The 20,671-nt window shown below is 47.3% G+C and overlaps 1 protein-coding gene and 1 long non-coding RNA gene across 4 annotated transcripts in view; one reads left to right on the top strand and one right to left on the bottom strand.

Moving 5' to 3' along the window:
- Window positions 1–925: 925 nt before the first annotated feature.
- On the top strand, window positions 926–7,177 carry LOC117038480 (uncharacterized). Of its 2 annotated transcripts, XR_004425666.1 has the most exons (4): window positions 926–1,155; window positions 3,306–3,442; window positions 4,600–4,746; window positions 6,531–7,177. It is a non-coding gene; the product is annotated as an uncharacterized LOC117038480 (long non-coding RNA). The 2 variants fall into 2 exon arrangements; XR_004425665.1 differs by lacking the exon at window positions 4,600–4,746.
- Window positions 7,178–12,020: 4,843 nt separating this feature from the next.
- Window positions 12,021–20,671, bottom strand: part of RCAN1 (regulator of calcineurin 1) — an 87,339-nt gene continuing 78,688 nt past the window's right edge. For both annotated transcript variants that reach the window (XM_033133641.1, XM_033133650.1), the window contains exons 2-4: window positions 18,283–18,456; window positions 16,318–16,477; window positions 12,021–13,777 (exon numbers count right to left, since the gene is read on the bottom strand). In XM_033133641.1, the coding sequence (XP_032989532.1) occupies window positions 13,605–13,777; window positions 16,318–16,477; window positions 18,283–18,456 (507 nt within the window). In that variant the 3' untranslated portion in view covers window positions 12,021–13,604. The remainder of the gene's footprint in view (window positions 13,778–16,317; window positions 16,478–18,282; window positions 18,457–20,671) is intronic.

Raw genomic sequence — 20,671 nt, forward strand, 5'->3', positions numbered from 1 at the left:
GCGCGGATTGCAGTTAGCACGGCGGATTGCAGCTAGCGAGGGGAGTCGGTCAGTTGGCAGAAAAGCAGACAGCAGGTCGCACGTCATGTGAATCCAGCCTCCAGTGAGGCTATAGTGGTGTGACTCCCCTACCTATGGCTCCGTGGGTGTTCCTTTTGGGCCTCACCATATCCTGTGTTCTTGTGTGGGGAGTGGGAGCTGAGACCCCGCATGACACCCCGCGTGACAATACTAATTTTTAAAATTTCCCATCAGTAAAACAAACCGTATCTTGCTTACAGACTAATACAATGTAGCCTAAGTACAAAGACACACATGAGACTGTAAATAATAGATTCACGATAACAGTTACCTCTGCAGAGGGAGGAAGGTAAATAGAATCGAGGGCAGTGGATAGAGGGTCTCACTTCTACCTATAGTATTTTATATACACGCACATATACCTATATACAATATCTGGAGCACATATTGCAAAATGTGAAGTTGTGGTAGAATTGGGTTCAGCTACATGGGTAATCATGGTATTATTCTCTATTCTTTTTCTAGTTTTGAAAAAATGTATATGTATTTGTGTACACACACATGTATACCTACGAGAACATGGAACAGCTTTGCAGAATTGGCAAGTACTTTGTGATCAATACTCGGCCTCCATGTTGCGGAGGATGAAAGGATCCATGGATCCTTTGCAATATGGAAACCACTGGCTTTTCTTTAATCAAGAGGAGTTCTAACTCAAAGACGAATGACCTTTGCATTTCACCAGCCCCTTGTTAACATCATATCTTTCATGAAATGTAATCTCAAAGTCTCCTGGAAGATAAATTACATCTGCTGACAATGCTCTTCAGAACCACTGGGAACAGTCAAATCTTGGAGGTCAACGAGAAACCAAACCAGCTGCTCATTCATTCTCTCTGCAGCATGGACCCAGCCCTCACGTGGTCCATGTGTGATGTGACGGGCTTGAACTAGGCTGGTTGCAGAGGGAAGAGAGAGAGAGAAACAAACAGAGCTGAGAAATGTTTTGAGGCGCAGCTGTCAGAAGTTGCTAAATGGCTCTGATTAATGTGGCAGAGCCCAAGAGGTGAAGAGAAGTCAAGTTGGTCAGCTAGGGTTGACGCGAGCATCTGTGGGAGGCTGTGCCAATAACAGGTGAGGAGGCTAGAGGGGGGCGGGGGGGGGGGATGGAAATCAAGAAATTTATCTTCTGAACACGTGAAGTGTGGAGTACCTTTCAAAGTCCAAGTCTAGAAGGGGGCTCTTATATGTTGAATCTGGATGTTTCTGCCCCTTCATGAGGAGATGTTTGCCTCTCACTATTTGGTGTGAACACTAATGCCCGTTCTTCTGAAAAATGACTTAAAGATCGCTGAAACCTAATGTCATGCGGGATGTCATGTGGGGTCTCAAATCCCGCTCCCCCCATAAGAATGCAGGGTATGGTGAGGCCAAAAAGGAACACCAACAGAGCCATAGATAGGGGACCAACAGAGCCAACTATAGGCTCACTGGCAGCTGGGTTGGAGACACAGGAAGCAAACATCCGCCAGTACCCCAACAAAGGGTCTTCCTGCACCCCAGCCTCTCTGGTGGCCAGGCGAGACACACAGCCAGGAAGTAGGATCCACAGGATCTGCAATCCGCTGTCTGCTTTTCTGCCTACCAACCAACCAACCAACCAACCAAACAACCAGTGCAGCCATGGCAGTTCTATCAGTGGCTAATTGGCTAACTGGTTACAGCTGATGGCCAACCAGTCACAGCTGATGGCCATCTGCTACGCGAGCCAGCACCTTTCCACGTGAGGCCGAGAGCCTGGAAACTTCTTTGGGATTCTGTCCCCACACCTAAGATCAGAGAGAAGTAGAAAAGGATGACCTTGAGCGAAAGTGACGAGGTCGAAGGTCCTCTTTAATCCTTCTTAATCTCCTTTGCTTCTTCTTAGTCCTGCGGCCCCAACCCCAGACCAGGCCTAGAGGGCCCTCACCTGCATCACCCAACAACCTCTTACCTGGTCTCCTGGCCTTACTCCTCTCCCATCCACCCTCCACAAGCCACCGGAGGATCTTTCAAAATCCCAAATCTTACTATCCTTCTCCCTACAAAGTTTTAAAGACCTTCCTCCCCCCACAACTATTTGCTCAAAGCCTTCATTCCAGACTCTCTAGTAACACACCAAAGATCCCTTCACGTTCTGCCTCCTGCCAGCCGTTTTCACCTTTGGCACATCCTGGGGGAGCTTTACAATGCCCAGTGGTTCTCGTTTAGTCAGTCTGGGAGGGATCCCAGGTATCCGGATTTTTAGTTCAGTTCCTCAAGACCTGGTGACACCTTCAGTGGCTCCAAAATGAAAAAACCTTTTGTTTCTCAGGTCGTTCCATTGCAGCACAGAGTAGATTTCAGATAGAGATGGAGGTCGGGATGAGGAAAGAAAAATGGGGGAACCTGAATCTGGGAGGGCGTTTGTGAGAGCTCAAGAGACAGCAGCTCCTGGACTGGCCCAAGACTTGGAGCAGCCAGTGACCAGAAAAGGGAGGGCCAGGCCACCTGGACTACGGGAGCTCTTCTAGAACTGGGCTTGGAGGACCATCCTCCCCAGGTAGAACTTGAGGACAAGGGTTTCCAGCGGGAAATGAGGACAAGCACCCATTGGTCTGGGAGGACGTGTTCATCCCAGATCTTGTTATTGTTCTCAGGTAGATACTCAATTGTCTGAGAAAGAGGATGAGACAATCCTATTGGTTTTAGGGCCTACAAATAGGATTCAGGACTCTGAAGCTGGATGCAGGTAGATGAGAAGGTTGATAGTCTCTGAGTCCAAGAGGCATGGTCGGTGAGCATATGGGAATATTAGAGAGCAAGCAGAGCTCGTGTAATTATTGGCAGACAGAAGAAAGCTCTAAGTATGTGGGCCCCAAGCCAAGCCAGTGCCCAGGAACAAGCCCAGACACGAGAACCCTGAACTACCATCCCAGCCGCCAGTCTGCAGTTGGCATGTCCGTGGCTTCTGCAGGCCAAAGATGGCAACTACTACTCTCCAATCTACATACACCTCAGCTGCACTCTGCACCCCAGAACAGTGAGCTCCATAATAACCCTGAACCTCTGTAAGCCCCAGGGGTGAACTCCCTCCCGCACTACCCCATCACAATATGAGCACAGCCAGGGGGCACAGAGATGAAAACCAGCTTCTCCTGGAAGCACCTGGGGAAATCCAGGCCTGGTTTCCATGTTAGAGCATGTAGCCTCCACTGAGAAAACAGCCCCTGTGAAATATTTTTGTGTCACCTGCTTTGCCTTAGGTTCCATTGTCCACACAGACATGGCCTGCTTGCCAGTGTTTGGGGTGATCTGCATCCATGCAGAGTTAAAGAAAGAAGAATCAAGTTGGGTTGTAAGAATTTCATCTAACAAATACTGATTGCGTGACTCTTTCATGGTAAGCACTCTGCCAGTTGCTGAGAAATCAGAGACAAATAAATTGCAAGAATTGGTAAATGGGTTGGGAGTTGGAAGGGAAGCCGAGCACTGCAGTGCAGTTCAGGGTGGTGAGCGTTGTGCTGGGGACACGGTGGCTTTGCAGGAACCCAGAGCAGGGACATGTAACTCTGTGTGGTGGGACAGGTGGGTGTCAGGCAAGTTTTCCCAAAGGACATGATGCTTGCAAAGGGATCTGGAGAATGACTGGAAGCTGGAGAGTCAGAGACAGGCATTGCAGGCGTTGCAGCCCCAGAAGGAGGGAAGCATGGCAGCAGATACCTGTGTACCTGCGGTCTCTGTGGGAGGTGAGAGAGAATTCCAGGGTAGGTGGATACACGCTGGGAGACTGAGTTTGGACTTCGCATGAAGACGAAGGGAAGTATGGCGGTCAGTCATACACGTTAGAAAGCTCACTCTGGCGGTGGTGTGGAGAACAGATAGGGGAGGCTTTGCTCAAATAAAGTGAGAAAGGATGAAGGCCTGGAGGAATAAAGTGGCTCTGGGCTTACAGCAGAGAGGCGTGTCCTAACGACAGAAGGGAAAATGACCAGGACTTGAGAAGTGAATGAAGTGGGGGACAAGCACACAGAGGACCCTTCCATGGCCTCAGCTGGAGTCACTGGGTGGACAGGGTTCCCCGGTCACTGAGATCTGGAAATGTGGAGGGGAAATCGATGTGCCCAACTGAATACGCAGTTCTGGAGTTCCTGGGAGAGAGCTGGTGGGTGAGTGTGGGCCCACGTAAGCGTTTCCAAACTTCTTTCCGAAAGAAGAAAGACACATCTGTAATGGTGACAGAAATAAACACACATCTGTGTGTCAGCCTCAAATATCTTTCTTGAGGGACGAAATGATGGCCGAGAGAAGGGGTCTCCCAGGATTCCCCTTGCCCAGGAGAAGACCGAAATCAGTGATGATGAGGACACTTTGAGAGGCAATATTTGGCTTCATACCACGCCTTTGCCTGAAAACGCCACTGCATCACAAGCCACGTGAGAGGCGGAGGGCCAGTGACCTCACAGCTTTGGCATGCATCTGAAAAAAATTTACAAACACCTCCTTTAGCTTTTAGAATGTTTTTTTGGTTGTTGTTTGTTTGTTTGTTTTTCTTTTTAGAACAGAGACTGCATCATGACACCACCACTTGGAATTATCCACCATCTTTCTTTAGAGTCATACGAGGAGCCAAACACTTACCTCAGGTTTAGGTTAGCCAACCTGTTCAACTCATGCTTTTGGTGTTTCAGGAAGAACACCTATGAGGTAACTCTCTTGAAAGGCTCCAAAATAATCCAGTGTTATGAAAGAAAGTGTTTTTTAAAACATGGGAAATATGCAAAGGGCGAGGAAGCAGCCATTGGACAGCTTTCTAAAAACATCCCTGGAGGTGACTATGAAGGACAGAAGATGCAATGCAAGTAGAGGTCTTTCTTCACCCTCTTCAATGGTATACGAGTGTATTCCCCCAAGTGTCTCCTCACACATAGATGTAGGGAATTTTCTTCACGATGGCACTAACGGGTTCATGCTTTGCTAATGGTGCAAAATTAGTTGGGAGAAGATTTCAACTGAACTCTTTTTTTTTTTTTTTTTTTTTTTTATGAATTTCCTGTCACTGTCTTCACATTTTTCCTCCTCAACTTGCCATTGTGCCTGACACTCTTTTTCTTTTTCTTTTTATCATTGGGGAAGGGGAACAGGACTTTATTGGGGAACAGTGTGTACTTCCAGGCCTTTTTTTTTTTTCCCAAGTCAAGTTGTTGTCTTTTCAATCTTAGTTGTGGAGGGAGCAGCTCAGCTCTAGGTCCAGTTGCCGTTTTCTAGTTGCAGGGGGCGCTGCCCACCATCCCTTGCGGGAGTCCAGGAATTGAACTGGCAACCTTGTGGTTGAGAGCCCACTGGCCCATGTCGGAATCAAACCGGCAGCCTTCGGAGTTAGGAGCATGGAGCTCTAACCGCCTGAGCCACCGGGCCAGCCCCTGAACTCTTAATTATCCATTGGAGTAGCAAATCACCCCGAAACTTAGTGGTTTAAAACAACCACCATCGTATTCTCTTCCACTACGCTGTGGGTTGTCTGGCTTCAGCTGGCAGTTCTTCTGCTCTGTGAAGTTGGCTGGGGCTACAGTCTCTGGCAGCTCTATTTTGCCAGAACATTCCACGATGGCTTCTTTGGTCACATGGCTGGTATCTTGGTGTGCCTCCCTCCAAAGAGGCTGGTATTTTGGTGTGCCTCCTTTCTCTCCACAGAGAGGTCTTATCTTCTAAGGCCTCTCTGCATGGTCTCTCTCCACAGGAGGTAGTAAGACTGTTTCCATAGCAGCTGGCTGCCAAGAGGACAGCAGCAGAAGCGGCCAGGCCTTCTTAGGCCCAGAATAGATACAGTGTCACTTCAACCACGTTCCATTGATTAAATCGAGTCTTCGGACCAACCCAGACTCAGTGTGGGAGCAGACTTTGCCAGGATATGAATGCTGGCAGGTGTGGCTCCTTGGGGCCATCTTTGCACACTGGCTGCCACAACCTACAGTGCAAGAGAGGCTGTGTGGTATGGTGGTTAGAACAACAGCTCTGGAGTCAAAAAAGGGTTGAAATTTTGTCTCTACCACTCTAGTAGTAGGAGATGGGACAATGCGGTGTGAGATATAAAATAAGACTCCATATTATGTGCTGCCTTGACCTACGGGGAATTTGGGGGGCCTTGAATGGCCTAACTACAGGTTCCCCTCCCCACTCTGCTCCTGTGGATGAAGTCCGTCTAGCGAGGTGGCCCTCCCTTACAAGGGGACCAAGCTCATTCCTGCATATCCTGAGTAGTGGAGTTTAGTTCCCTCCCAGCTCGTGGAAGTACTCAAACAAGCCTCCTGTGACAACCAAGTGTCACCCCACCCTCTCGATCACCATAAAACCTGCCTCCCACAGCCCTGCTTGTTCACCCTGTCCTTAATGTGACCCCTGTGTGGCCCTGCGAGGCATGCAGTGTCCCCTGCCCTGGGCTGTAAGCATACGTGAATAACCTGCTGTTGATTTCCTGTGTCCTTTGTCAGGTGTTAGCCGTCCCCATAAGGATCTGTCCCTCAGCAAGGGGTGACGAGGAGGTGATTGAAATAAGTGACAGAAGCAAGGGGTTCGGGTGCTGCACTGAAGGGGCCACAGCCCAGGAAGGCAGGTGGGCTCTGGAAGCTGAAAAAGGCAAGGAAACGGATTCTCCCCAGAGTCTCTGGAAGGAACCAGTCCTGCCGACACCCTGATTTTAGACTTCTGCCCTGCAGAACTGTGAGAGAACACACTCATGTTGTTTCAAGGCGTTACGTTTGTGGCAATTTGTTACCAACAGCCCTAGGGAATGAATACATCTTGTTTATCTTTTTCATGGCATTGCTCATCTGAAATTATTTAATTTATACGTTTCCGTCTAATTCCTCTTACTAAGCTCTGTGAGAGAGTGGGCACTGAATTGGTCCATTTCATCACCTCATCTCCAGCTCTGCCAGCAGTCACTGGGACATCTGGATGCTTAATAAATAGTGTTTGGATGAGCGTGCAATGGAATATTGCAACATTGCAGTGGCCAGTGTATGGCATTTTCTGTGCTTCTATTCTTCCACTAGTTCAAACAATCATGGGAAGCCTGATTTTGAAAATCATGATCATTTTATTTTGTGTATTTTACAACAGTGCTTTATACTGAGAGTATCGTACGCTTCAAAATAAAGCTAAACCAAACCAAACCCACTCAAATTCATAGCCATATCTTTTTGTAAAATCGCTTAGGAAGAAGCTTACTGAAATATAGTTATAAACGTATTTGTTAAAAAGGAGACAAGAAATTGAGGTTAAAATCAACATGGCCCAAAGCATGCGGTACAGGGATGGTTTGAGGCGAGGCCAGGCCCATGTGGGGCTGGCGGCTCCCAGAGGCTCAGAGCCTGCCGGGAGGTGCTGGCCCTGTGGTCCTGTGAGCCTGGCCCCAATGAAGAGGTCACACCTCCCCTTGGAAGTCCGACCCTACATTTCTGTATTAGTATTCTATTGCTATACAACAAATTGCCACCAGTGTAAAAGTTTAAAACAACACACTTTTATCACCTCAGTTCCCGTGGGTCAGGAGTCCAGGTGTGCGTTGGCGGGATCCTCTGCTCAGCGTCTCCCACCAAGTGAGACCACCTTGAATCAAGGTGTTAGCCAGAGCTGTGGTCTCACCCGAGGCTCAGGGTCTTCCTCCAAGCTCCTGCAGTTGTCGGCAGAATTCATCTTCTTGCAGTTGTAGGACAGAGGTTCCCTTTTCTAGCAGGCTGTTGGCAGGGACTGCTCGCAGCTTCTAGATTAGGCCTGCCAGGTGGCCTTCCTCTCACAACCTGGCAGCTTGTCTCTTCCCAGCTTCTTGTCTCCTTTAAGGACTCTCCTGATTAGGTCAGGCCCACCCGGGATAATCTTCCTTTAGATTAATTCAAAGTCAGCTGAGTAGGGCACTGAGTTCTATCTGCAAAATCCCTTTTGACATAAAAATGCAATCGTGGAAGTGATATCTCATTATAATCACGGGTCCTGCCCACAGTTAAGAGAGGGGTTTATGTAGGGCTTGTTCACCTGAAGTGGAGGCATCTTGGGGACCACCTTGGCCATTCTGCTTACCACAACCCCTCAACCCAAACTCACAACTTTGTTCTCATCCATCCCATCCTCTCCAACGGTGGCCAAACTTTCACTAAACCCTGAAAACACTCTGGTGGCTGGGGACAAAGGATCTATCTCTTTGGACCAGGGACGCCCACCTGCTGAGGCCCCTTACCTTCTCCCACATGACCTTGCATGACCTTCCCTGGTCACCTCTCTGCCTCCCCTTCCGTTTTCCATGTAACTTCAACCTCCGCCGCAGAACATCTTGTCCCCATTCACTGCTGTATTTCTCTCCTCAGTGCTCTTGGAGTGTGTGCAGCTCAATACAGGCAGCAGGGGGCGCTGCTGGCCTCGGCTGGTGGGCAGCCACATCCCAGGCCCTGGCTCACCTTCCTCTCTAGGTCGTCAGGGCCCTGCACTAGGAGGAGGTAGGCTGTGCTTATGCCTGACGCCTCCTCTCTCACCGCCCACGTTTCTGCAGGGGATCCAGGCTGTCCCAGGTGAGTGGCAGAGTACATGGACAGGGGACTCACATGGCCAGGCCCTTGTCAACGGATGAGTGAGCCTCCATCTCTTCCTGTGTTCTGGGGGGTGGGAGTGAGGACAGAGTTAGGAGCTGAACAGTGCCTCATTGAAGAGGAGCCTGGACTGCCCCCTTCTCTCACTCCTTTCTTGTCTCTGAAAGCCCCTCCAGCACATTGTAGTGTCCACATCATCGTAAGTTCTTCTCGTAAGGTTCTCGTAAGGTTCGGGATGGCCTTAGGAACTTGACAGAACTCTTCTTCTTCCTGAGCACAGTTCCCCTGAGTGAGCTCCAGGCCACACCGTTCTGCATCCTTCACGAAAGGCCAAGGGGCTTGTCTGTTTGGTGCCATTCCTGGGCCGTCTTGCAGTGGCAGCCAGCTGACATGGGCCTGCGGGTCTCATCCCCGAAATCCTGCAGGGCAGCTCTGAGCACGTTTCCTCCTTCACATTTATTTCCAAGGTGGCATTTCACTCACTGTGTTGATGGATGTGCAATGCCAGTGTATGGCATTATCTCTGCTTCTACTCTTTCTTTCATGCTTGTTGCTCCAGCAGCCTAGAAATTTGTTGTATTAAGGCACTGAGATTCTTATGGTTCTACTCACTAAGGAGACGGGGTCGTGCCTCATTAGTTTTCATTCTTCCTCTGTGATTTCTCACTCCTCTGCCTCTGAACTCCCTGTCCATCCATCCATCCATCCACCTATCTGTCATCCATCCGTCCATCCATCCATCCATCTAACTTTTGTTGACTATCAACTATGTGCCATAGGCTACCAGGAATCCTGCCTTCACTTGACTTAAGTTCTAACAGGGAAGACAAACAATTTCACAATTAGGCTAAAAAGGCATCACGTATTACAACAGGGGAACACGGGACACAACGGGAGACCCAGCAGGAGTAACTTGGAATGATTTTCAAGGGGAAGGGACATTAATGATGGAGCTTGTAGGACAAAATGCAATATGTCAGTTAATTATTTCAGTAATATTTATTGAGCACAGCAGGCCGAGCATAGTGATAACTGCTAGTGATTCAGACAGAGGTGAGTAGAACAGATGTGGGGTGCATATCATTGCGGAGTCAGCCTTGGCTGGGCCATGGGGCCATCGGCTGGGGCAGCAGGAACATGCATAATGGTGCACGGGGGAAAAAGAACATGATGAGTTAGAAACATTGACCATTCCACATGACCAGAAGATGAATGTCAATGAGGAAGGAGACCCCGGTGACCTTGAAAGAGGGAGATGTGAGCAGTGGCTACAACTACTTGGCTCTCATTCAGGGTACAGAATGGTCATCAAATCCCTAATCAGAATCTTGAAAGAAAAAGAAATGCTGAGTGTAGACGCCACGTCTCAATCACTTGCAAATCATTTCCTTCTTTCATACACATAACCATGATTAAAATGACCTTTCACGAACAGCAGGGAGGGAGTACTGAAGAAGAGGAGGTATGTGAGAACAAAATCCAGCTACCTGATTGCCATATAACTTTTGGTGAGTCACAAAAGTGAGAATTTCGGATGTGAATGAAAGATTGCCAGGAGTGGAGGCATACTTGAAAAAAATGCCTTACAGTTCCTACTTTAGATATCAGAAGACCAGAAAATCAGGGAAGACAGAATGTATTTCTTATTTATAGTCTAACTTCTTCCCAAATAATTTTAAGGTAAATGACTTATGTAGTTTCCTTCCAAATTATTGACCCTTAGATGAATGTCACTTGATAGGCACTTGATATAGCAAGTAAATATTCCACAGGGTTCTGTAAATGCTGGGAAGCATGACATAACCTAGCTGCCAATTCATTTTTGGTCATAACGTGTCCATATAGGGTACTCGATCCTTTGCAATTTAATATTTGATAAAATCTATTTACTTTGTAGTAAATCTATTTACTTTGAGTTCTGTACATTTCACTTAAAATTATAGCTCTCTGAAAACCCTAGTCTCCTGTGGGCACCCATTCATACAACATCCTGGAACTTCCAAATCCTTAATGCTTGCTGACTGCAAATCAATGTTTATAACCCGAGGACTAATAGCTGCGTGGAATGTTATGCTTCTCTCACTGGTCACCACCCTTCACGGTATTGTCATGTACGAGTACATTTGGCAGGACGGACCTTCTTTTGCTGGATGCTCCTAAGCTACTTACCATCAGGTCAGAAATATATTCTATCAAAATGTATTTAAGGAACACCTTTGATCAATGGCAAAGATGTGTTCTGCACGATCCCACCTGTGTCGTTTGGCATTTCACTGAGCCCTCTCCTAAGCGGGGCCAAAGAAACACTTGAGTCCTGGGCACGCTCCTGATTTGGGCCGTCCTGTCCATCACCCTGGCACCCAGCGACTGTGTGCATTGGCTGCCATACATACCCACCACAAAACAGCTTAGACATCGTCTGTCATGAGTGAAGATATGCGCTTCAGTAGACTGGTGATTTCTACTCCAGGGTCTGTTGGCTTCACCGGACCACCCACCTCTATTCACCTGCTGGGAGTCTGTCTGATTTAACCGACAACACATTTCAGCCTTATTCCAGGGTTATTTATGAGACAGGATCTGGGCATACACACTTTGTAATCCACTTCTGTTCATCATTGGGCTCCTAGCTATTCAAACGGATAATAAATGACAATCCCCCTTCCTCCCCATGCCCACGTCATCAATTAGTGAATCTGCTCAATAATCTGATTCGACCAACCCGACCGAAAGTGGATTTTCCAACATGTTTAACCCTCAAACACATGTGGCTTTAAAATACGTAAATGCTGTTGGGGAATGACAGGATGCTCACCAAAGGAGAAAAGAGGAGCATGTGAGTTTTCATAGAGATACACCCAGTGTGAATCTGGATTAAGGTGAATGTCATTTGCGAGCTAGAGTTCAGCAAATAAATAGTGAGTTAGGTAGGCAGGCCTGCTGGCAGCTGGCACAGGAAGCTCCCCACCCTTTGTGGTACGAGTTCCCAGGAAAAGGCTGCCTGAAATTCAGACGGAAGGCTTACAGACTTTCTGAGCATAACTGGCCTTTGTAATTTAGTATCGTCCATGGGCACCTTTTCTAACAGGAAGGAGAACTCCTCAAATTAACAATCAAAAACACTGCTGTGTGGTGGAGGGGCTGATGGTGAAGAGGGTTTTCTTCGCAGTGTCATCTCCCCAGACAGAGGACACCCTCAGACTTAGATTTCAGTTCCGCGCATTCCCCCCTTTCCTAAGTGATGCACTGTTAGAGTGGCTGACCCCCCCCACACACCCCTGACCCACAGCAAAGAATTAGAAGTTTCTAAACTCCAACTGATGAAGGAAAGTGTCCTTGTGAGACTGAAGAACTCAAAGGGTTCCCAGATCGATCATTAGACATAAAAAGACAAACAGATAACTTTCCCACAAAGGGCATATTGGGTCGATTTATTATAGAATGCAGTTAAAAAAAACTATGCTGAGGCTGGCCTCTCCAGTTTAAAAGCACTTAACTAGGAACACTCGAATAGCGATGCAATGGTCTCTCCCACACTGTTCCACCCCCTACCAAGTACTGTAAACAGGGTTTTGAGAACAGTCAGTCAATTCCTTGATAAGAACAACCAAACCTATTTGCTTCTTAAAACCATCTTCCAAATTTCCAAAGCATGCATTGTTCCTGGGCATTAGGTATTTCAAAATGACAAACTTTGTTATGGTATTTTAAGGCCAAAATATAATACCTATTTACCAGACATACACATTACAACTAGAAAAAAATTACAAACGTTAACCTAGGGTAACAATTCCATCAGGAATTAATGGGGGAAGGCACTGCATCTCTCCTTATATCACCACACATCTACTATCCACTTCACATGCTTTGAATTCGAGGCCTGTCAAACATTTTAACGGCGTTTTCTACAATATACAATTCACAGGTAGGTTGACACAGCTTACACTAGTCTTCCACGGCCATATTTTTCACCCAAGTGCACAACAGGTATGAATAGATGCTATCAGCTTTATTTACAAGTTTATCTTGATGTTTTAGTGGGGTTAAAAAAAAAATCAACTATTTTAACCAATAATTCTCAGGAAAGGCTTTTGGCTATGACTCATCATAAACCACCATGTGAAAGAAAGAAATGAAACCGATGTCCGACCCAAAACAGCCAAACTGAAATAGTCTCACCCACTAAAAGTTGGCAGTGGAACTGCTATTCTCTGAATTTTACAAGCGAAACCCTACATGGGAATTTCAGATTGAGTTCTTTTGGAAAAGCACAAGTTTTATGTTGTACCCGATACGATGTGGAGTGAATGATTCCAGGTAGAATTCCACACGAGTGCTGTCGGAAATCTGGAAAGATGATACAGTTTCCAAATGCTTCTCCTATCTTCCCACAAGATGTAAAACAACACGGGCATAACTCTATGTACGAACAAAGATTAGTTTTGAAAATCAGTAATATACATGCACAAACATTAGAACATGAGCGGGGGAAAATGAAGCACTACGGTTTCCACCCTGCATTATGTTCTCACAAGCTTTCTGCACCAGACGCGTCGTGGCTTCACGTGGTGCCTCTTCCCACCAGTAGTGAGAGTCTACCCGGGAAGGCTGGTTAGAATCACAAGGCTCTCCCCAGACCCATTGATCAACCTGCCTTTGACAAAAACAGAACCTACCAGGAAAAAAAAAAAAAAAGTACAAAATACTATTGTTATCGGGTTTCTCAAGACCTCCCCTAATGTCCTTGTGTGATCACCCCAAACTCAGTGATTGGCCCAGGACATTTCCAGGGGCCACAAACATTGACTGATGTGCAGTATTAGAATCAGGAGGCAAAACCTGATTCTCTTCTGAGCAACGTGAACTGGAATTTCCACCACTGCGATCACAGCTGCCACTTCAAAGTCGTGACCGGCCACTTTCACAGTAAAAGATTCCTCCCCATGAATATGATGTAGAATACTTCTTCATCCAGGTGCCAGTTCAGCTTAAGTGGATGGGCGTGTACTCCGGCCTTCTGGTCTGGATAATTTTGGGTTTGGGTCTCTTCATTCTTTCCATCTCGTCTTCTTCCTCGTTCTCCTGATCGCTCTCACATACGTGGACCACCACACTGGGAGTGGTGTCGGTTGCAGCGTGTAATTCATACTTTTCCCCTGGGGAAAGAAAAGAATTGCAGGGTAAGTCTGGCAAGAGCAAGAGAGAGGCAAAAAGCAAGAGCAAATGGAAAAGCATGAAGGGGTCTGCTAGGCCAGGCTTCTGTGGACATTCAGTGGGGACTGCAGGACAGACCAGACACACTCTGGGTAGGTATGTCTTTGGTGGCTCGTTACATTTCTGACCACAGCAGCCTTTTCCATGTAACAACTATCAACCCCCTGGAACCAGGAGTGTCTGGTTGTCCTGTGGCAGCCTGAGTTTTACCAGGTTCAGTTAAGTTCAGCTCACTCTGGGCCAGCAAGGGTAGGGTGAGCTTTCTGCAGCTGAAAAGTGGTTGCAAAGCTCTTTGGTGCTGGTCTGGCTACAGGAGGAGTCTGCACCCTTGGAGGTGAGGGAGGCTGTGTGGCCAGTGGCCAACACTTGGGCTGTCAGCCTGTCACTCAGTACCCGGTGCATATGGGCACGTCCTTTGCCTCCCTGGGCACCTTAGTCTCCAATTCTGTAAAATGGGCCGATAAAGGCATCGACCTGATGGAGTTGACTGCATGCACATCACTTAGCCCCTGGCACACAGTACATATGCCCGTCAGTGCCACCTAGTTTTATTACCTTTAAAAACAGAGCCTCGGTCGTTCCTGGTGGAGTGCTGGGAGTAGCAGAAAAGCTAAGGATCTTAAATAGGAGCAGGAGGGTTTGCTTCAGCTCGCTCTGCCCCTGGAAGGCCCAAGGTGGGTTCCCCCCTCCCCGAGTTTTGTGCCCTCTTCCCGAATCCCATTTCGACTGGAAGGAACAATAAACAGGGCCTCCACCTCCTGCTGTTCTAGGTAGGAAGAAGGAAGGCACTTTTACCCATTAAAAATAACAAAAGTGACTGCCTTCTCTATCGCACAGGTGAAACTGGGGTGTTATTATAACTGCGTTTGAAAAGGTGAAAGAGCCTCAGCTGTTTGGGGGGTGGACAATTATGGGGGAGGGTCAGATAGCTCACTCGATCTCTGGTCAGGATGCTCTGCCTACTACCACCTCCCAATCAGTCACAACCCCGAAGCCTGGGTGTAGGACCAGATTTACAAAATCCTTGCAATCTTGTAGGCTGCAAAGCACAGCCAAAATATGAAATATTATTCAAAGTCATTGTTGAGAAAACTGAGGGAAAATTGATTTTGTGATGTCTAATTTTGAAAAAGGCTTCTCAAATAAGCCTTCTGCAAAGAAGTGGCAGATTCTGCAATGTGAAGGAATTTGTTGCAGCACTTCTTGTCTCTGGAGAGGTTTGACACTTCTCTCCAGTGGAGACTCCCGTTTCCTCCCTTTTCTGAAGCTCAGGGCACCCCAGCCCACAGCCTTGCTGATGCACGTCGGTCAGCGTGTGCCAGGAGGGCATATGCTTCCTCAGACTGGCCATTTCCACCTTGACCTTCATGCCATGAACTAGCAGTAAGTAATGTGATTCTTGATTCTTGCTTTCTACCACAGAGGAAATTTCCGACGGGGTGATGTTTTCAGAAATGTAATCGTTTCAATATGAAACTGCTCATGGTCCAAGAAAATAAAACCCTGCGCCCAAAGGAACATCGGATTGCTGGTCAAGGAGAAACAAGGAGTGGGTGGTCTCAGCATTTATTCTATTTGCTGCACGGATAGGGCAAGAGTGGGGCTCAAACCTCCACTCCAACACCCTGCACACCTGACTGCTCACCCAAACTCTCTATCAGACAGGACAGGGACCACCAACATTCTATTGTTTCTAAAAACCACAACCTGAGCGCTGCCTATGGGCCACGCAGGCACTGTGGCAAGTGCTTTCTACAGGACAACCTCATGTTACTGCTCAGAACTCCATAGGGTAATTAATACCCATTTTACGGAGGAGGAGCCTGAGGCCAGAGTACCTGTCACCCCCAGTCCTCACAGCTTGGTCCCTTCAGAGGACTGGAACCTCTTTCTCTGGCAAGCTCAGCACGAAAGCACCCCATAGGGCCCGAGGGGGCATGCACTGAGCTCTTCCTTCTCTATGATGTATGGTTCTCCGTTCTCTTGAACATTCAAAAGGGCAGGTGAAAATCAGATGAATGGGTGGAATTATTGGTACTAAAAATGAACATTTAAAAAAGGGGGGGGGGGTCTGTTTTCCCTCTCCAAAGTCCAGTCGTTCATCGCCACTTGGAGCGAAAGGACCTGGGGTCTCGAGTCACCCACGCAGACTGTGCTCAGTGGGTGAGGGGGATGGAGTCACGTGATGCCGGCAAGGGGGGGTCACGGTGTGCGGTCCTCTCGACCAAGTACAATCCCTCTTGTATACCTCCGTCAGGAATGAGGCCAGGAGCAGGCATGCATGCCCCCGACATGAGTTACACGGACACAGAAGATGCAAATAGAGATAGTTCACAACACACGCTTGCATCAGTGAAACGAGAGCTGAAAAGTGCAAATGGGACTCCACCGTTCGCTGATTCAGAGGAGCGTCTGCGTCTTGGGCCGTTAGCACAATCTCTCCGCCTCTCCTGCCCCCTCCCCACCTGAGAGCTCTGCTTACCTGGCCCTAGCTTGGAGATAGCGTATAAAAGATCATAATTTATGACGGGAGTAGCGTCTTCCACTTGTTTCCAACCAACCGGAGGAGAGGCGGGAGGAGAGATCAGAAACTGCTTGTCTGGATTTGGGGGAGCCAGGTGCGAGCTCCCTATGTGCAGAGTCTGAGGAGAGAAATGAAACAAATACGGGCGGATGATTCACGAGGGAAGACCTGAAGCAAGAGCATTTCATGACAGGTTACAGAAGGCAGGAGTGAAAGGACAAATCCTTGTCAGGCCGGCAGACGCTCGCAGGTCAAGGATGCATCGTAAAATGGTCTTTAAGGGGGGTGGGGGGGGGTACAGGGATGTTTGAACTCTGGTTATGGTGCAAACATGATTACAGCCCCCTCCCGGGACTGGGACTCATAGACACAGGGGCGGCAAGCACTTATTCTTGACCTAGACTGATGGAAAATTAACAGATGGCTTTTGTATAAATGGAAAAAATAAAGTCACCGTCATCCAGGTGAGAAGGGATCTAGAAATCCCTTTCTCCCGGCTCCTCATTTCAAAGGCATAACTGAAGCTCCAAAAGGCTAAGTAACAGCTCTAACGTGATGTTGTTTTTATAGGGGGATAAAGCAAGGATGGGGACCCAGGACTCCGACCCACCATGCTCTCAGGCTTCCCACCCAGGGGCAGCCCCCCAAATCCCTCCCTCTGGGGCTCTGAATCAGATGCCAAAAGCAAGGAAGGGAAAAACAACTACCTTCCAGGAGATAAAACAAAAATAACAAGGAAAAACAACCTATGATCCTAGTTTTGGCTTAAAAGTTATACGAGTGATTGATTACAGGGCTGCCCAGAAAGATCTTATATCAAAATCTTACCAGTTTGGGTTTTCTTTGTATTTTTAACATCCACCCGCCCCCCAAATTTTCACAATGCATTTACTTTAATAATCATAAAAAGTGGTAGAGGAACGAAACAATTATTTACGTGGAACCCCACCAAATGCAGAAAAGAGTGTACTCACAACTAAGGAGCCAGGGTCAAAGCCTGTGCCTCGCCCCACCACTAGGGGGCAGGGCAGGACGTCCCAGCTCTAATTCATACTTGAAGGGCTGGCCAGTCAGCCTTCTCCCAGTCAGGTGGCCTCTCTAGGGGGTCTGCTTCCACACTGGCGTGGGGGGACTCTGAACCCCGATAGCCCCAATGGGGGTTCGCTTTAACCAGGGAGCAGCTTCTGAGAAGCTCCTTCTCCTCCCCCGCCAACCTGTGAGACCCCTGTTACATTGTCAAATGGAACTTTGTGAGCTGCCTTGAAGGTGGGTCACCTATCATGGAAAGTGGGGAGCTGGAAGGCTGGTGAGCAGGAGGAAAAGCAAACCCACTCACAGTCCTCAACCCCCATCCCTGTGAGTGCCCTGGGGGCAGGACCCCTGCTACCAGGAGGATTTCGGATACTTTGCCACCCGACTGATTAATCCATGTTTTTCCTTTCAAGCAGGGCCTGGCAGCCCTTTGTTGATGTGCATGACCGCCTTGCAGACTACCAGTTGTCCCCCCATGGAGCAGGCTGCTCAGAGCCTGCACAGAGCGGGGATCCTCTCTCTAGGGAAGGAGTCACTAGCGGGGACCCTCCAGCAAATTCATGGAAACCCACAGCACACATCTTAGGGGTCCAGAGTGGCCACGCCCACACACTGCACTCTACCACCTTCCAGAATGAACACAGGCATTCTTTCTCCCATCGGTACTCAACCCAGGAAGGCCAGGGGTCATTTCTGAGGTCACTTTCAAATAAACCCTGATGCTTTCTTAAAATAGGTGAGACACTGAAATTTTAGAGGATGAATTTTGCCTTCCTCAGGATGACTTCTTGGAGTTTTAAATCAATGGATAACATTATCATTGTCTAAGCTACTTTTGAGAAGGGTAAGCGGGAGAGGGAAGAAGCATGCATATCAACCGGCTCGACTCACCTGAGCAAAATATAATTTCATTTCCTTTCCGAGAAATTCAGTCTTATGGAGCTGGAGTCTGGCGTCTGCAGCAGATAAAGGGTTGCTGAAGTTTATTCTGACACGTTTGAAGCTCTTAAAATACTGAAAGGTGATATCCTTGTCATATGTCCTAAAAAGGGATTCAAATTTGGCCTGAAAAACAAAAATAAAAGGAGATAAAAATTACCTGTATATAACTGTTGACTAGACGACTTCATTACATTGCTTATTGAGGAAGTGAATCAATTATTAATGATTTCAAGAACACCTAAGTTCTTAGAGAAGACAGAACCAGCCTGCCCCTCTGAGGAGATTCTGCTTTCTTCCCTTTTATTGCTAAAACAGATGATTTTATAAGAAAGGAAGAATGTATGATTGATTGACTAAATTCATTTAATGAGCATAACAATTACCAGTACTTAAACACTTATTACACTCACAGAAACATTCTTTTTAAAGTAGAACGAGCATTTCCAAGGAGGTGCACTTCAGTCACTTGTCACCCCTCTGGCCTGACAGTTCCTAGTCCAGTGACCTTTCTCAGTCTAGTGAACTCCATTCCCACCCCTCAGCTTAGGACGTTGCTGTGTACATCAAACATTTCTTTAGCTAATTTGAGAAAACCATTTTTATTGAATTGGAAAACAAGGGAGTTAATCAGAAGCCTTGCATTTCTTAATGTAAAGGAAGTGTTTTTAAAAACATTCCCGCTGTTGTTCTGCCACTCAATCTGTTGCTTTTTTACTCTCTAAAATAACACTGATTTTAAAAAAATGAATGGACGGTAAACAGACACATCTCTGCATGCTGGCTTTAACATAGTATGGACAGTTCTAGCTCTGGTGTTACAGGGGCTGGTGGAAATTAGGAAACACTGTGAGCTGTTGGAATGGAAACGCCCGAGTTCAATGATTACACGCTGAGGTTCCAGAAAGAGCTCATCCGCCTTCTGGGGAAAGCTCTGAGGGGAGCCCTTCTGGGCTGGGTCCTGGACTGGGGGTGCCAACTGGAGGTGTCGGTGGGAAGGGAGACACTGGGAGGCCATTGCAGTCCCTCAGGATTCCAGCCAGAGAGGGAGATAATGGCAGTCAGACTTGGAGGAAGGTTACATGGACTTTCAGTGGCACAGGAGGGTAGATGGGTCAGCGTGCCCTCTACACAGGCGAGGGGTGCAGAAGAGGAGGCAGGACCCACAAAGTATCTGGGAAACCTGTGGAAAGCACAGTGTTTCTGCAGAGGGGAGAGGGGATTCCAAATAAGAGAGAAGAACACCTTCAAGAATATTCAGTGCTAGACAGCAGGGAAGGAATGGCCTCCTGATATGTGCTCCCCATGGCTGCATGCTGGGCAGGTCTGGTGTCCCGGCCGCTGAAGTGTCTCCACCCGGGTGGGTTGCTAAGGGGCAGTGGGAACAACCACAAACTTTCTCTCTTGGAATTCCCTGGCTTTTCCTTACGTTATGGAAATCTCTGTGACTTTCCCATGAGGGCTTTTGCAGGGACAAGAAATGAGAAGGAATACAGAGCAGAGGCTTTCACATCTCCGGCCACCTGTGGCTTTTTTCTCCACCTCTTGAGTGTGGGCAAGTTTCTGGCATAACGGTGCCTGCGTAAATTTGGAATTTCGCATGACCTCATCAATAGGCACTGTGACAAACTGTGTAGTTTTGAAGTTATGATTCATAATTTAGGAGAGGTGACTTTGATGAATATTTTTAGAATACAAGTCAGGGCTCAGGACCAGAACACAAGAGAATGTGTGTTATCTGAAATCCATATTACTATTACAGCATTCTTTTATATGTTCTAACAACTGATAGCTAGTTATTGTAGTCGTTGAATGGCATCTCTACTTAACTAAATCAGCAATTTTACTCACATAAGGCTTATATTAAATACATGTACTTTTAAGCACAGGATGTGCTCTAATATCGAGTTCAAAAACTACAACCCCAGCTGGCAAGCTTGGTACACCATTGTGGAGTTAAGTTTGATTTAAGAAAACAACAACAACAACAAAAACCCTCCACATATCCCAATATGACTTGGAGTATAAAGCATGTAACACAAACACCAACCCCCAAACAGCACACACAGATTCATTCATATACAACATTGCGAAAGATCAATTAGATAGCTGTGTAGGTACTGATGAAAATCTTACATCTTAATCAAAAGAAGAAAAGCATAGTAACGAAAATTACTAATTGTATTAATTACCATCAGTGAGAGCTGCTTCCCGGGAGGTAGACTTATCCCACACTTACTTTATTTATCCAGTTTTATTATTTGCTATTGCTGCCTTTTCTCCAGCTAGAGAAATCTGGAAACTTGGGGACAGGCCCTTGTGATTACTGCAAACATACAAA

This window comes from Rhinolophus ferrumequinum, chromosome 2 (genome assembly GCF_004115265.2).
Source record: "Rhinolophus ferrumequinum isolate MPI-CBG mRhiFer1 chromosome 2, mRhiFer1_v1.p, whole genome shotgun sequence".
In the NCBI taxonomy this organism is placed as follows: Eukaryota; Metazoa; Chordata; class Mammalia; order Chiroptera; family Rhinolophidae; genus Rhinolophus; species Rhinolophus ferrumequinum.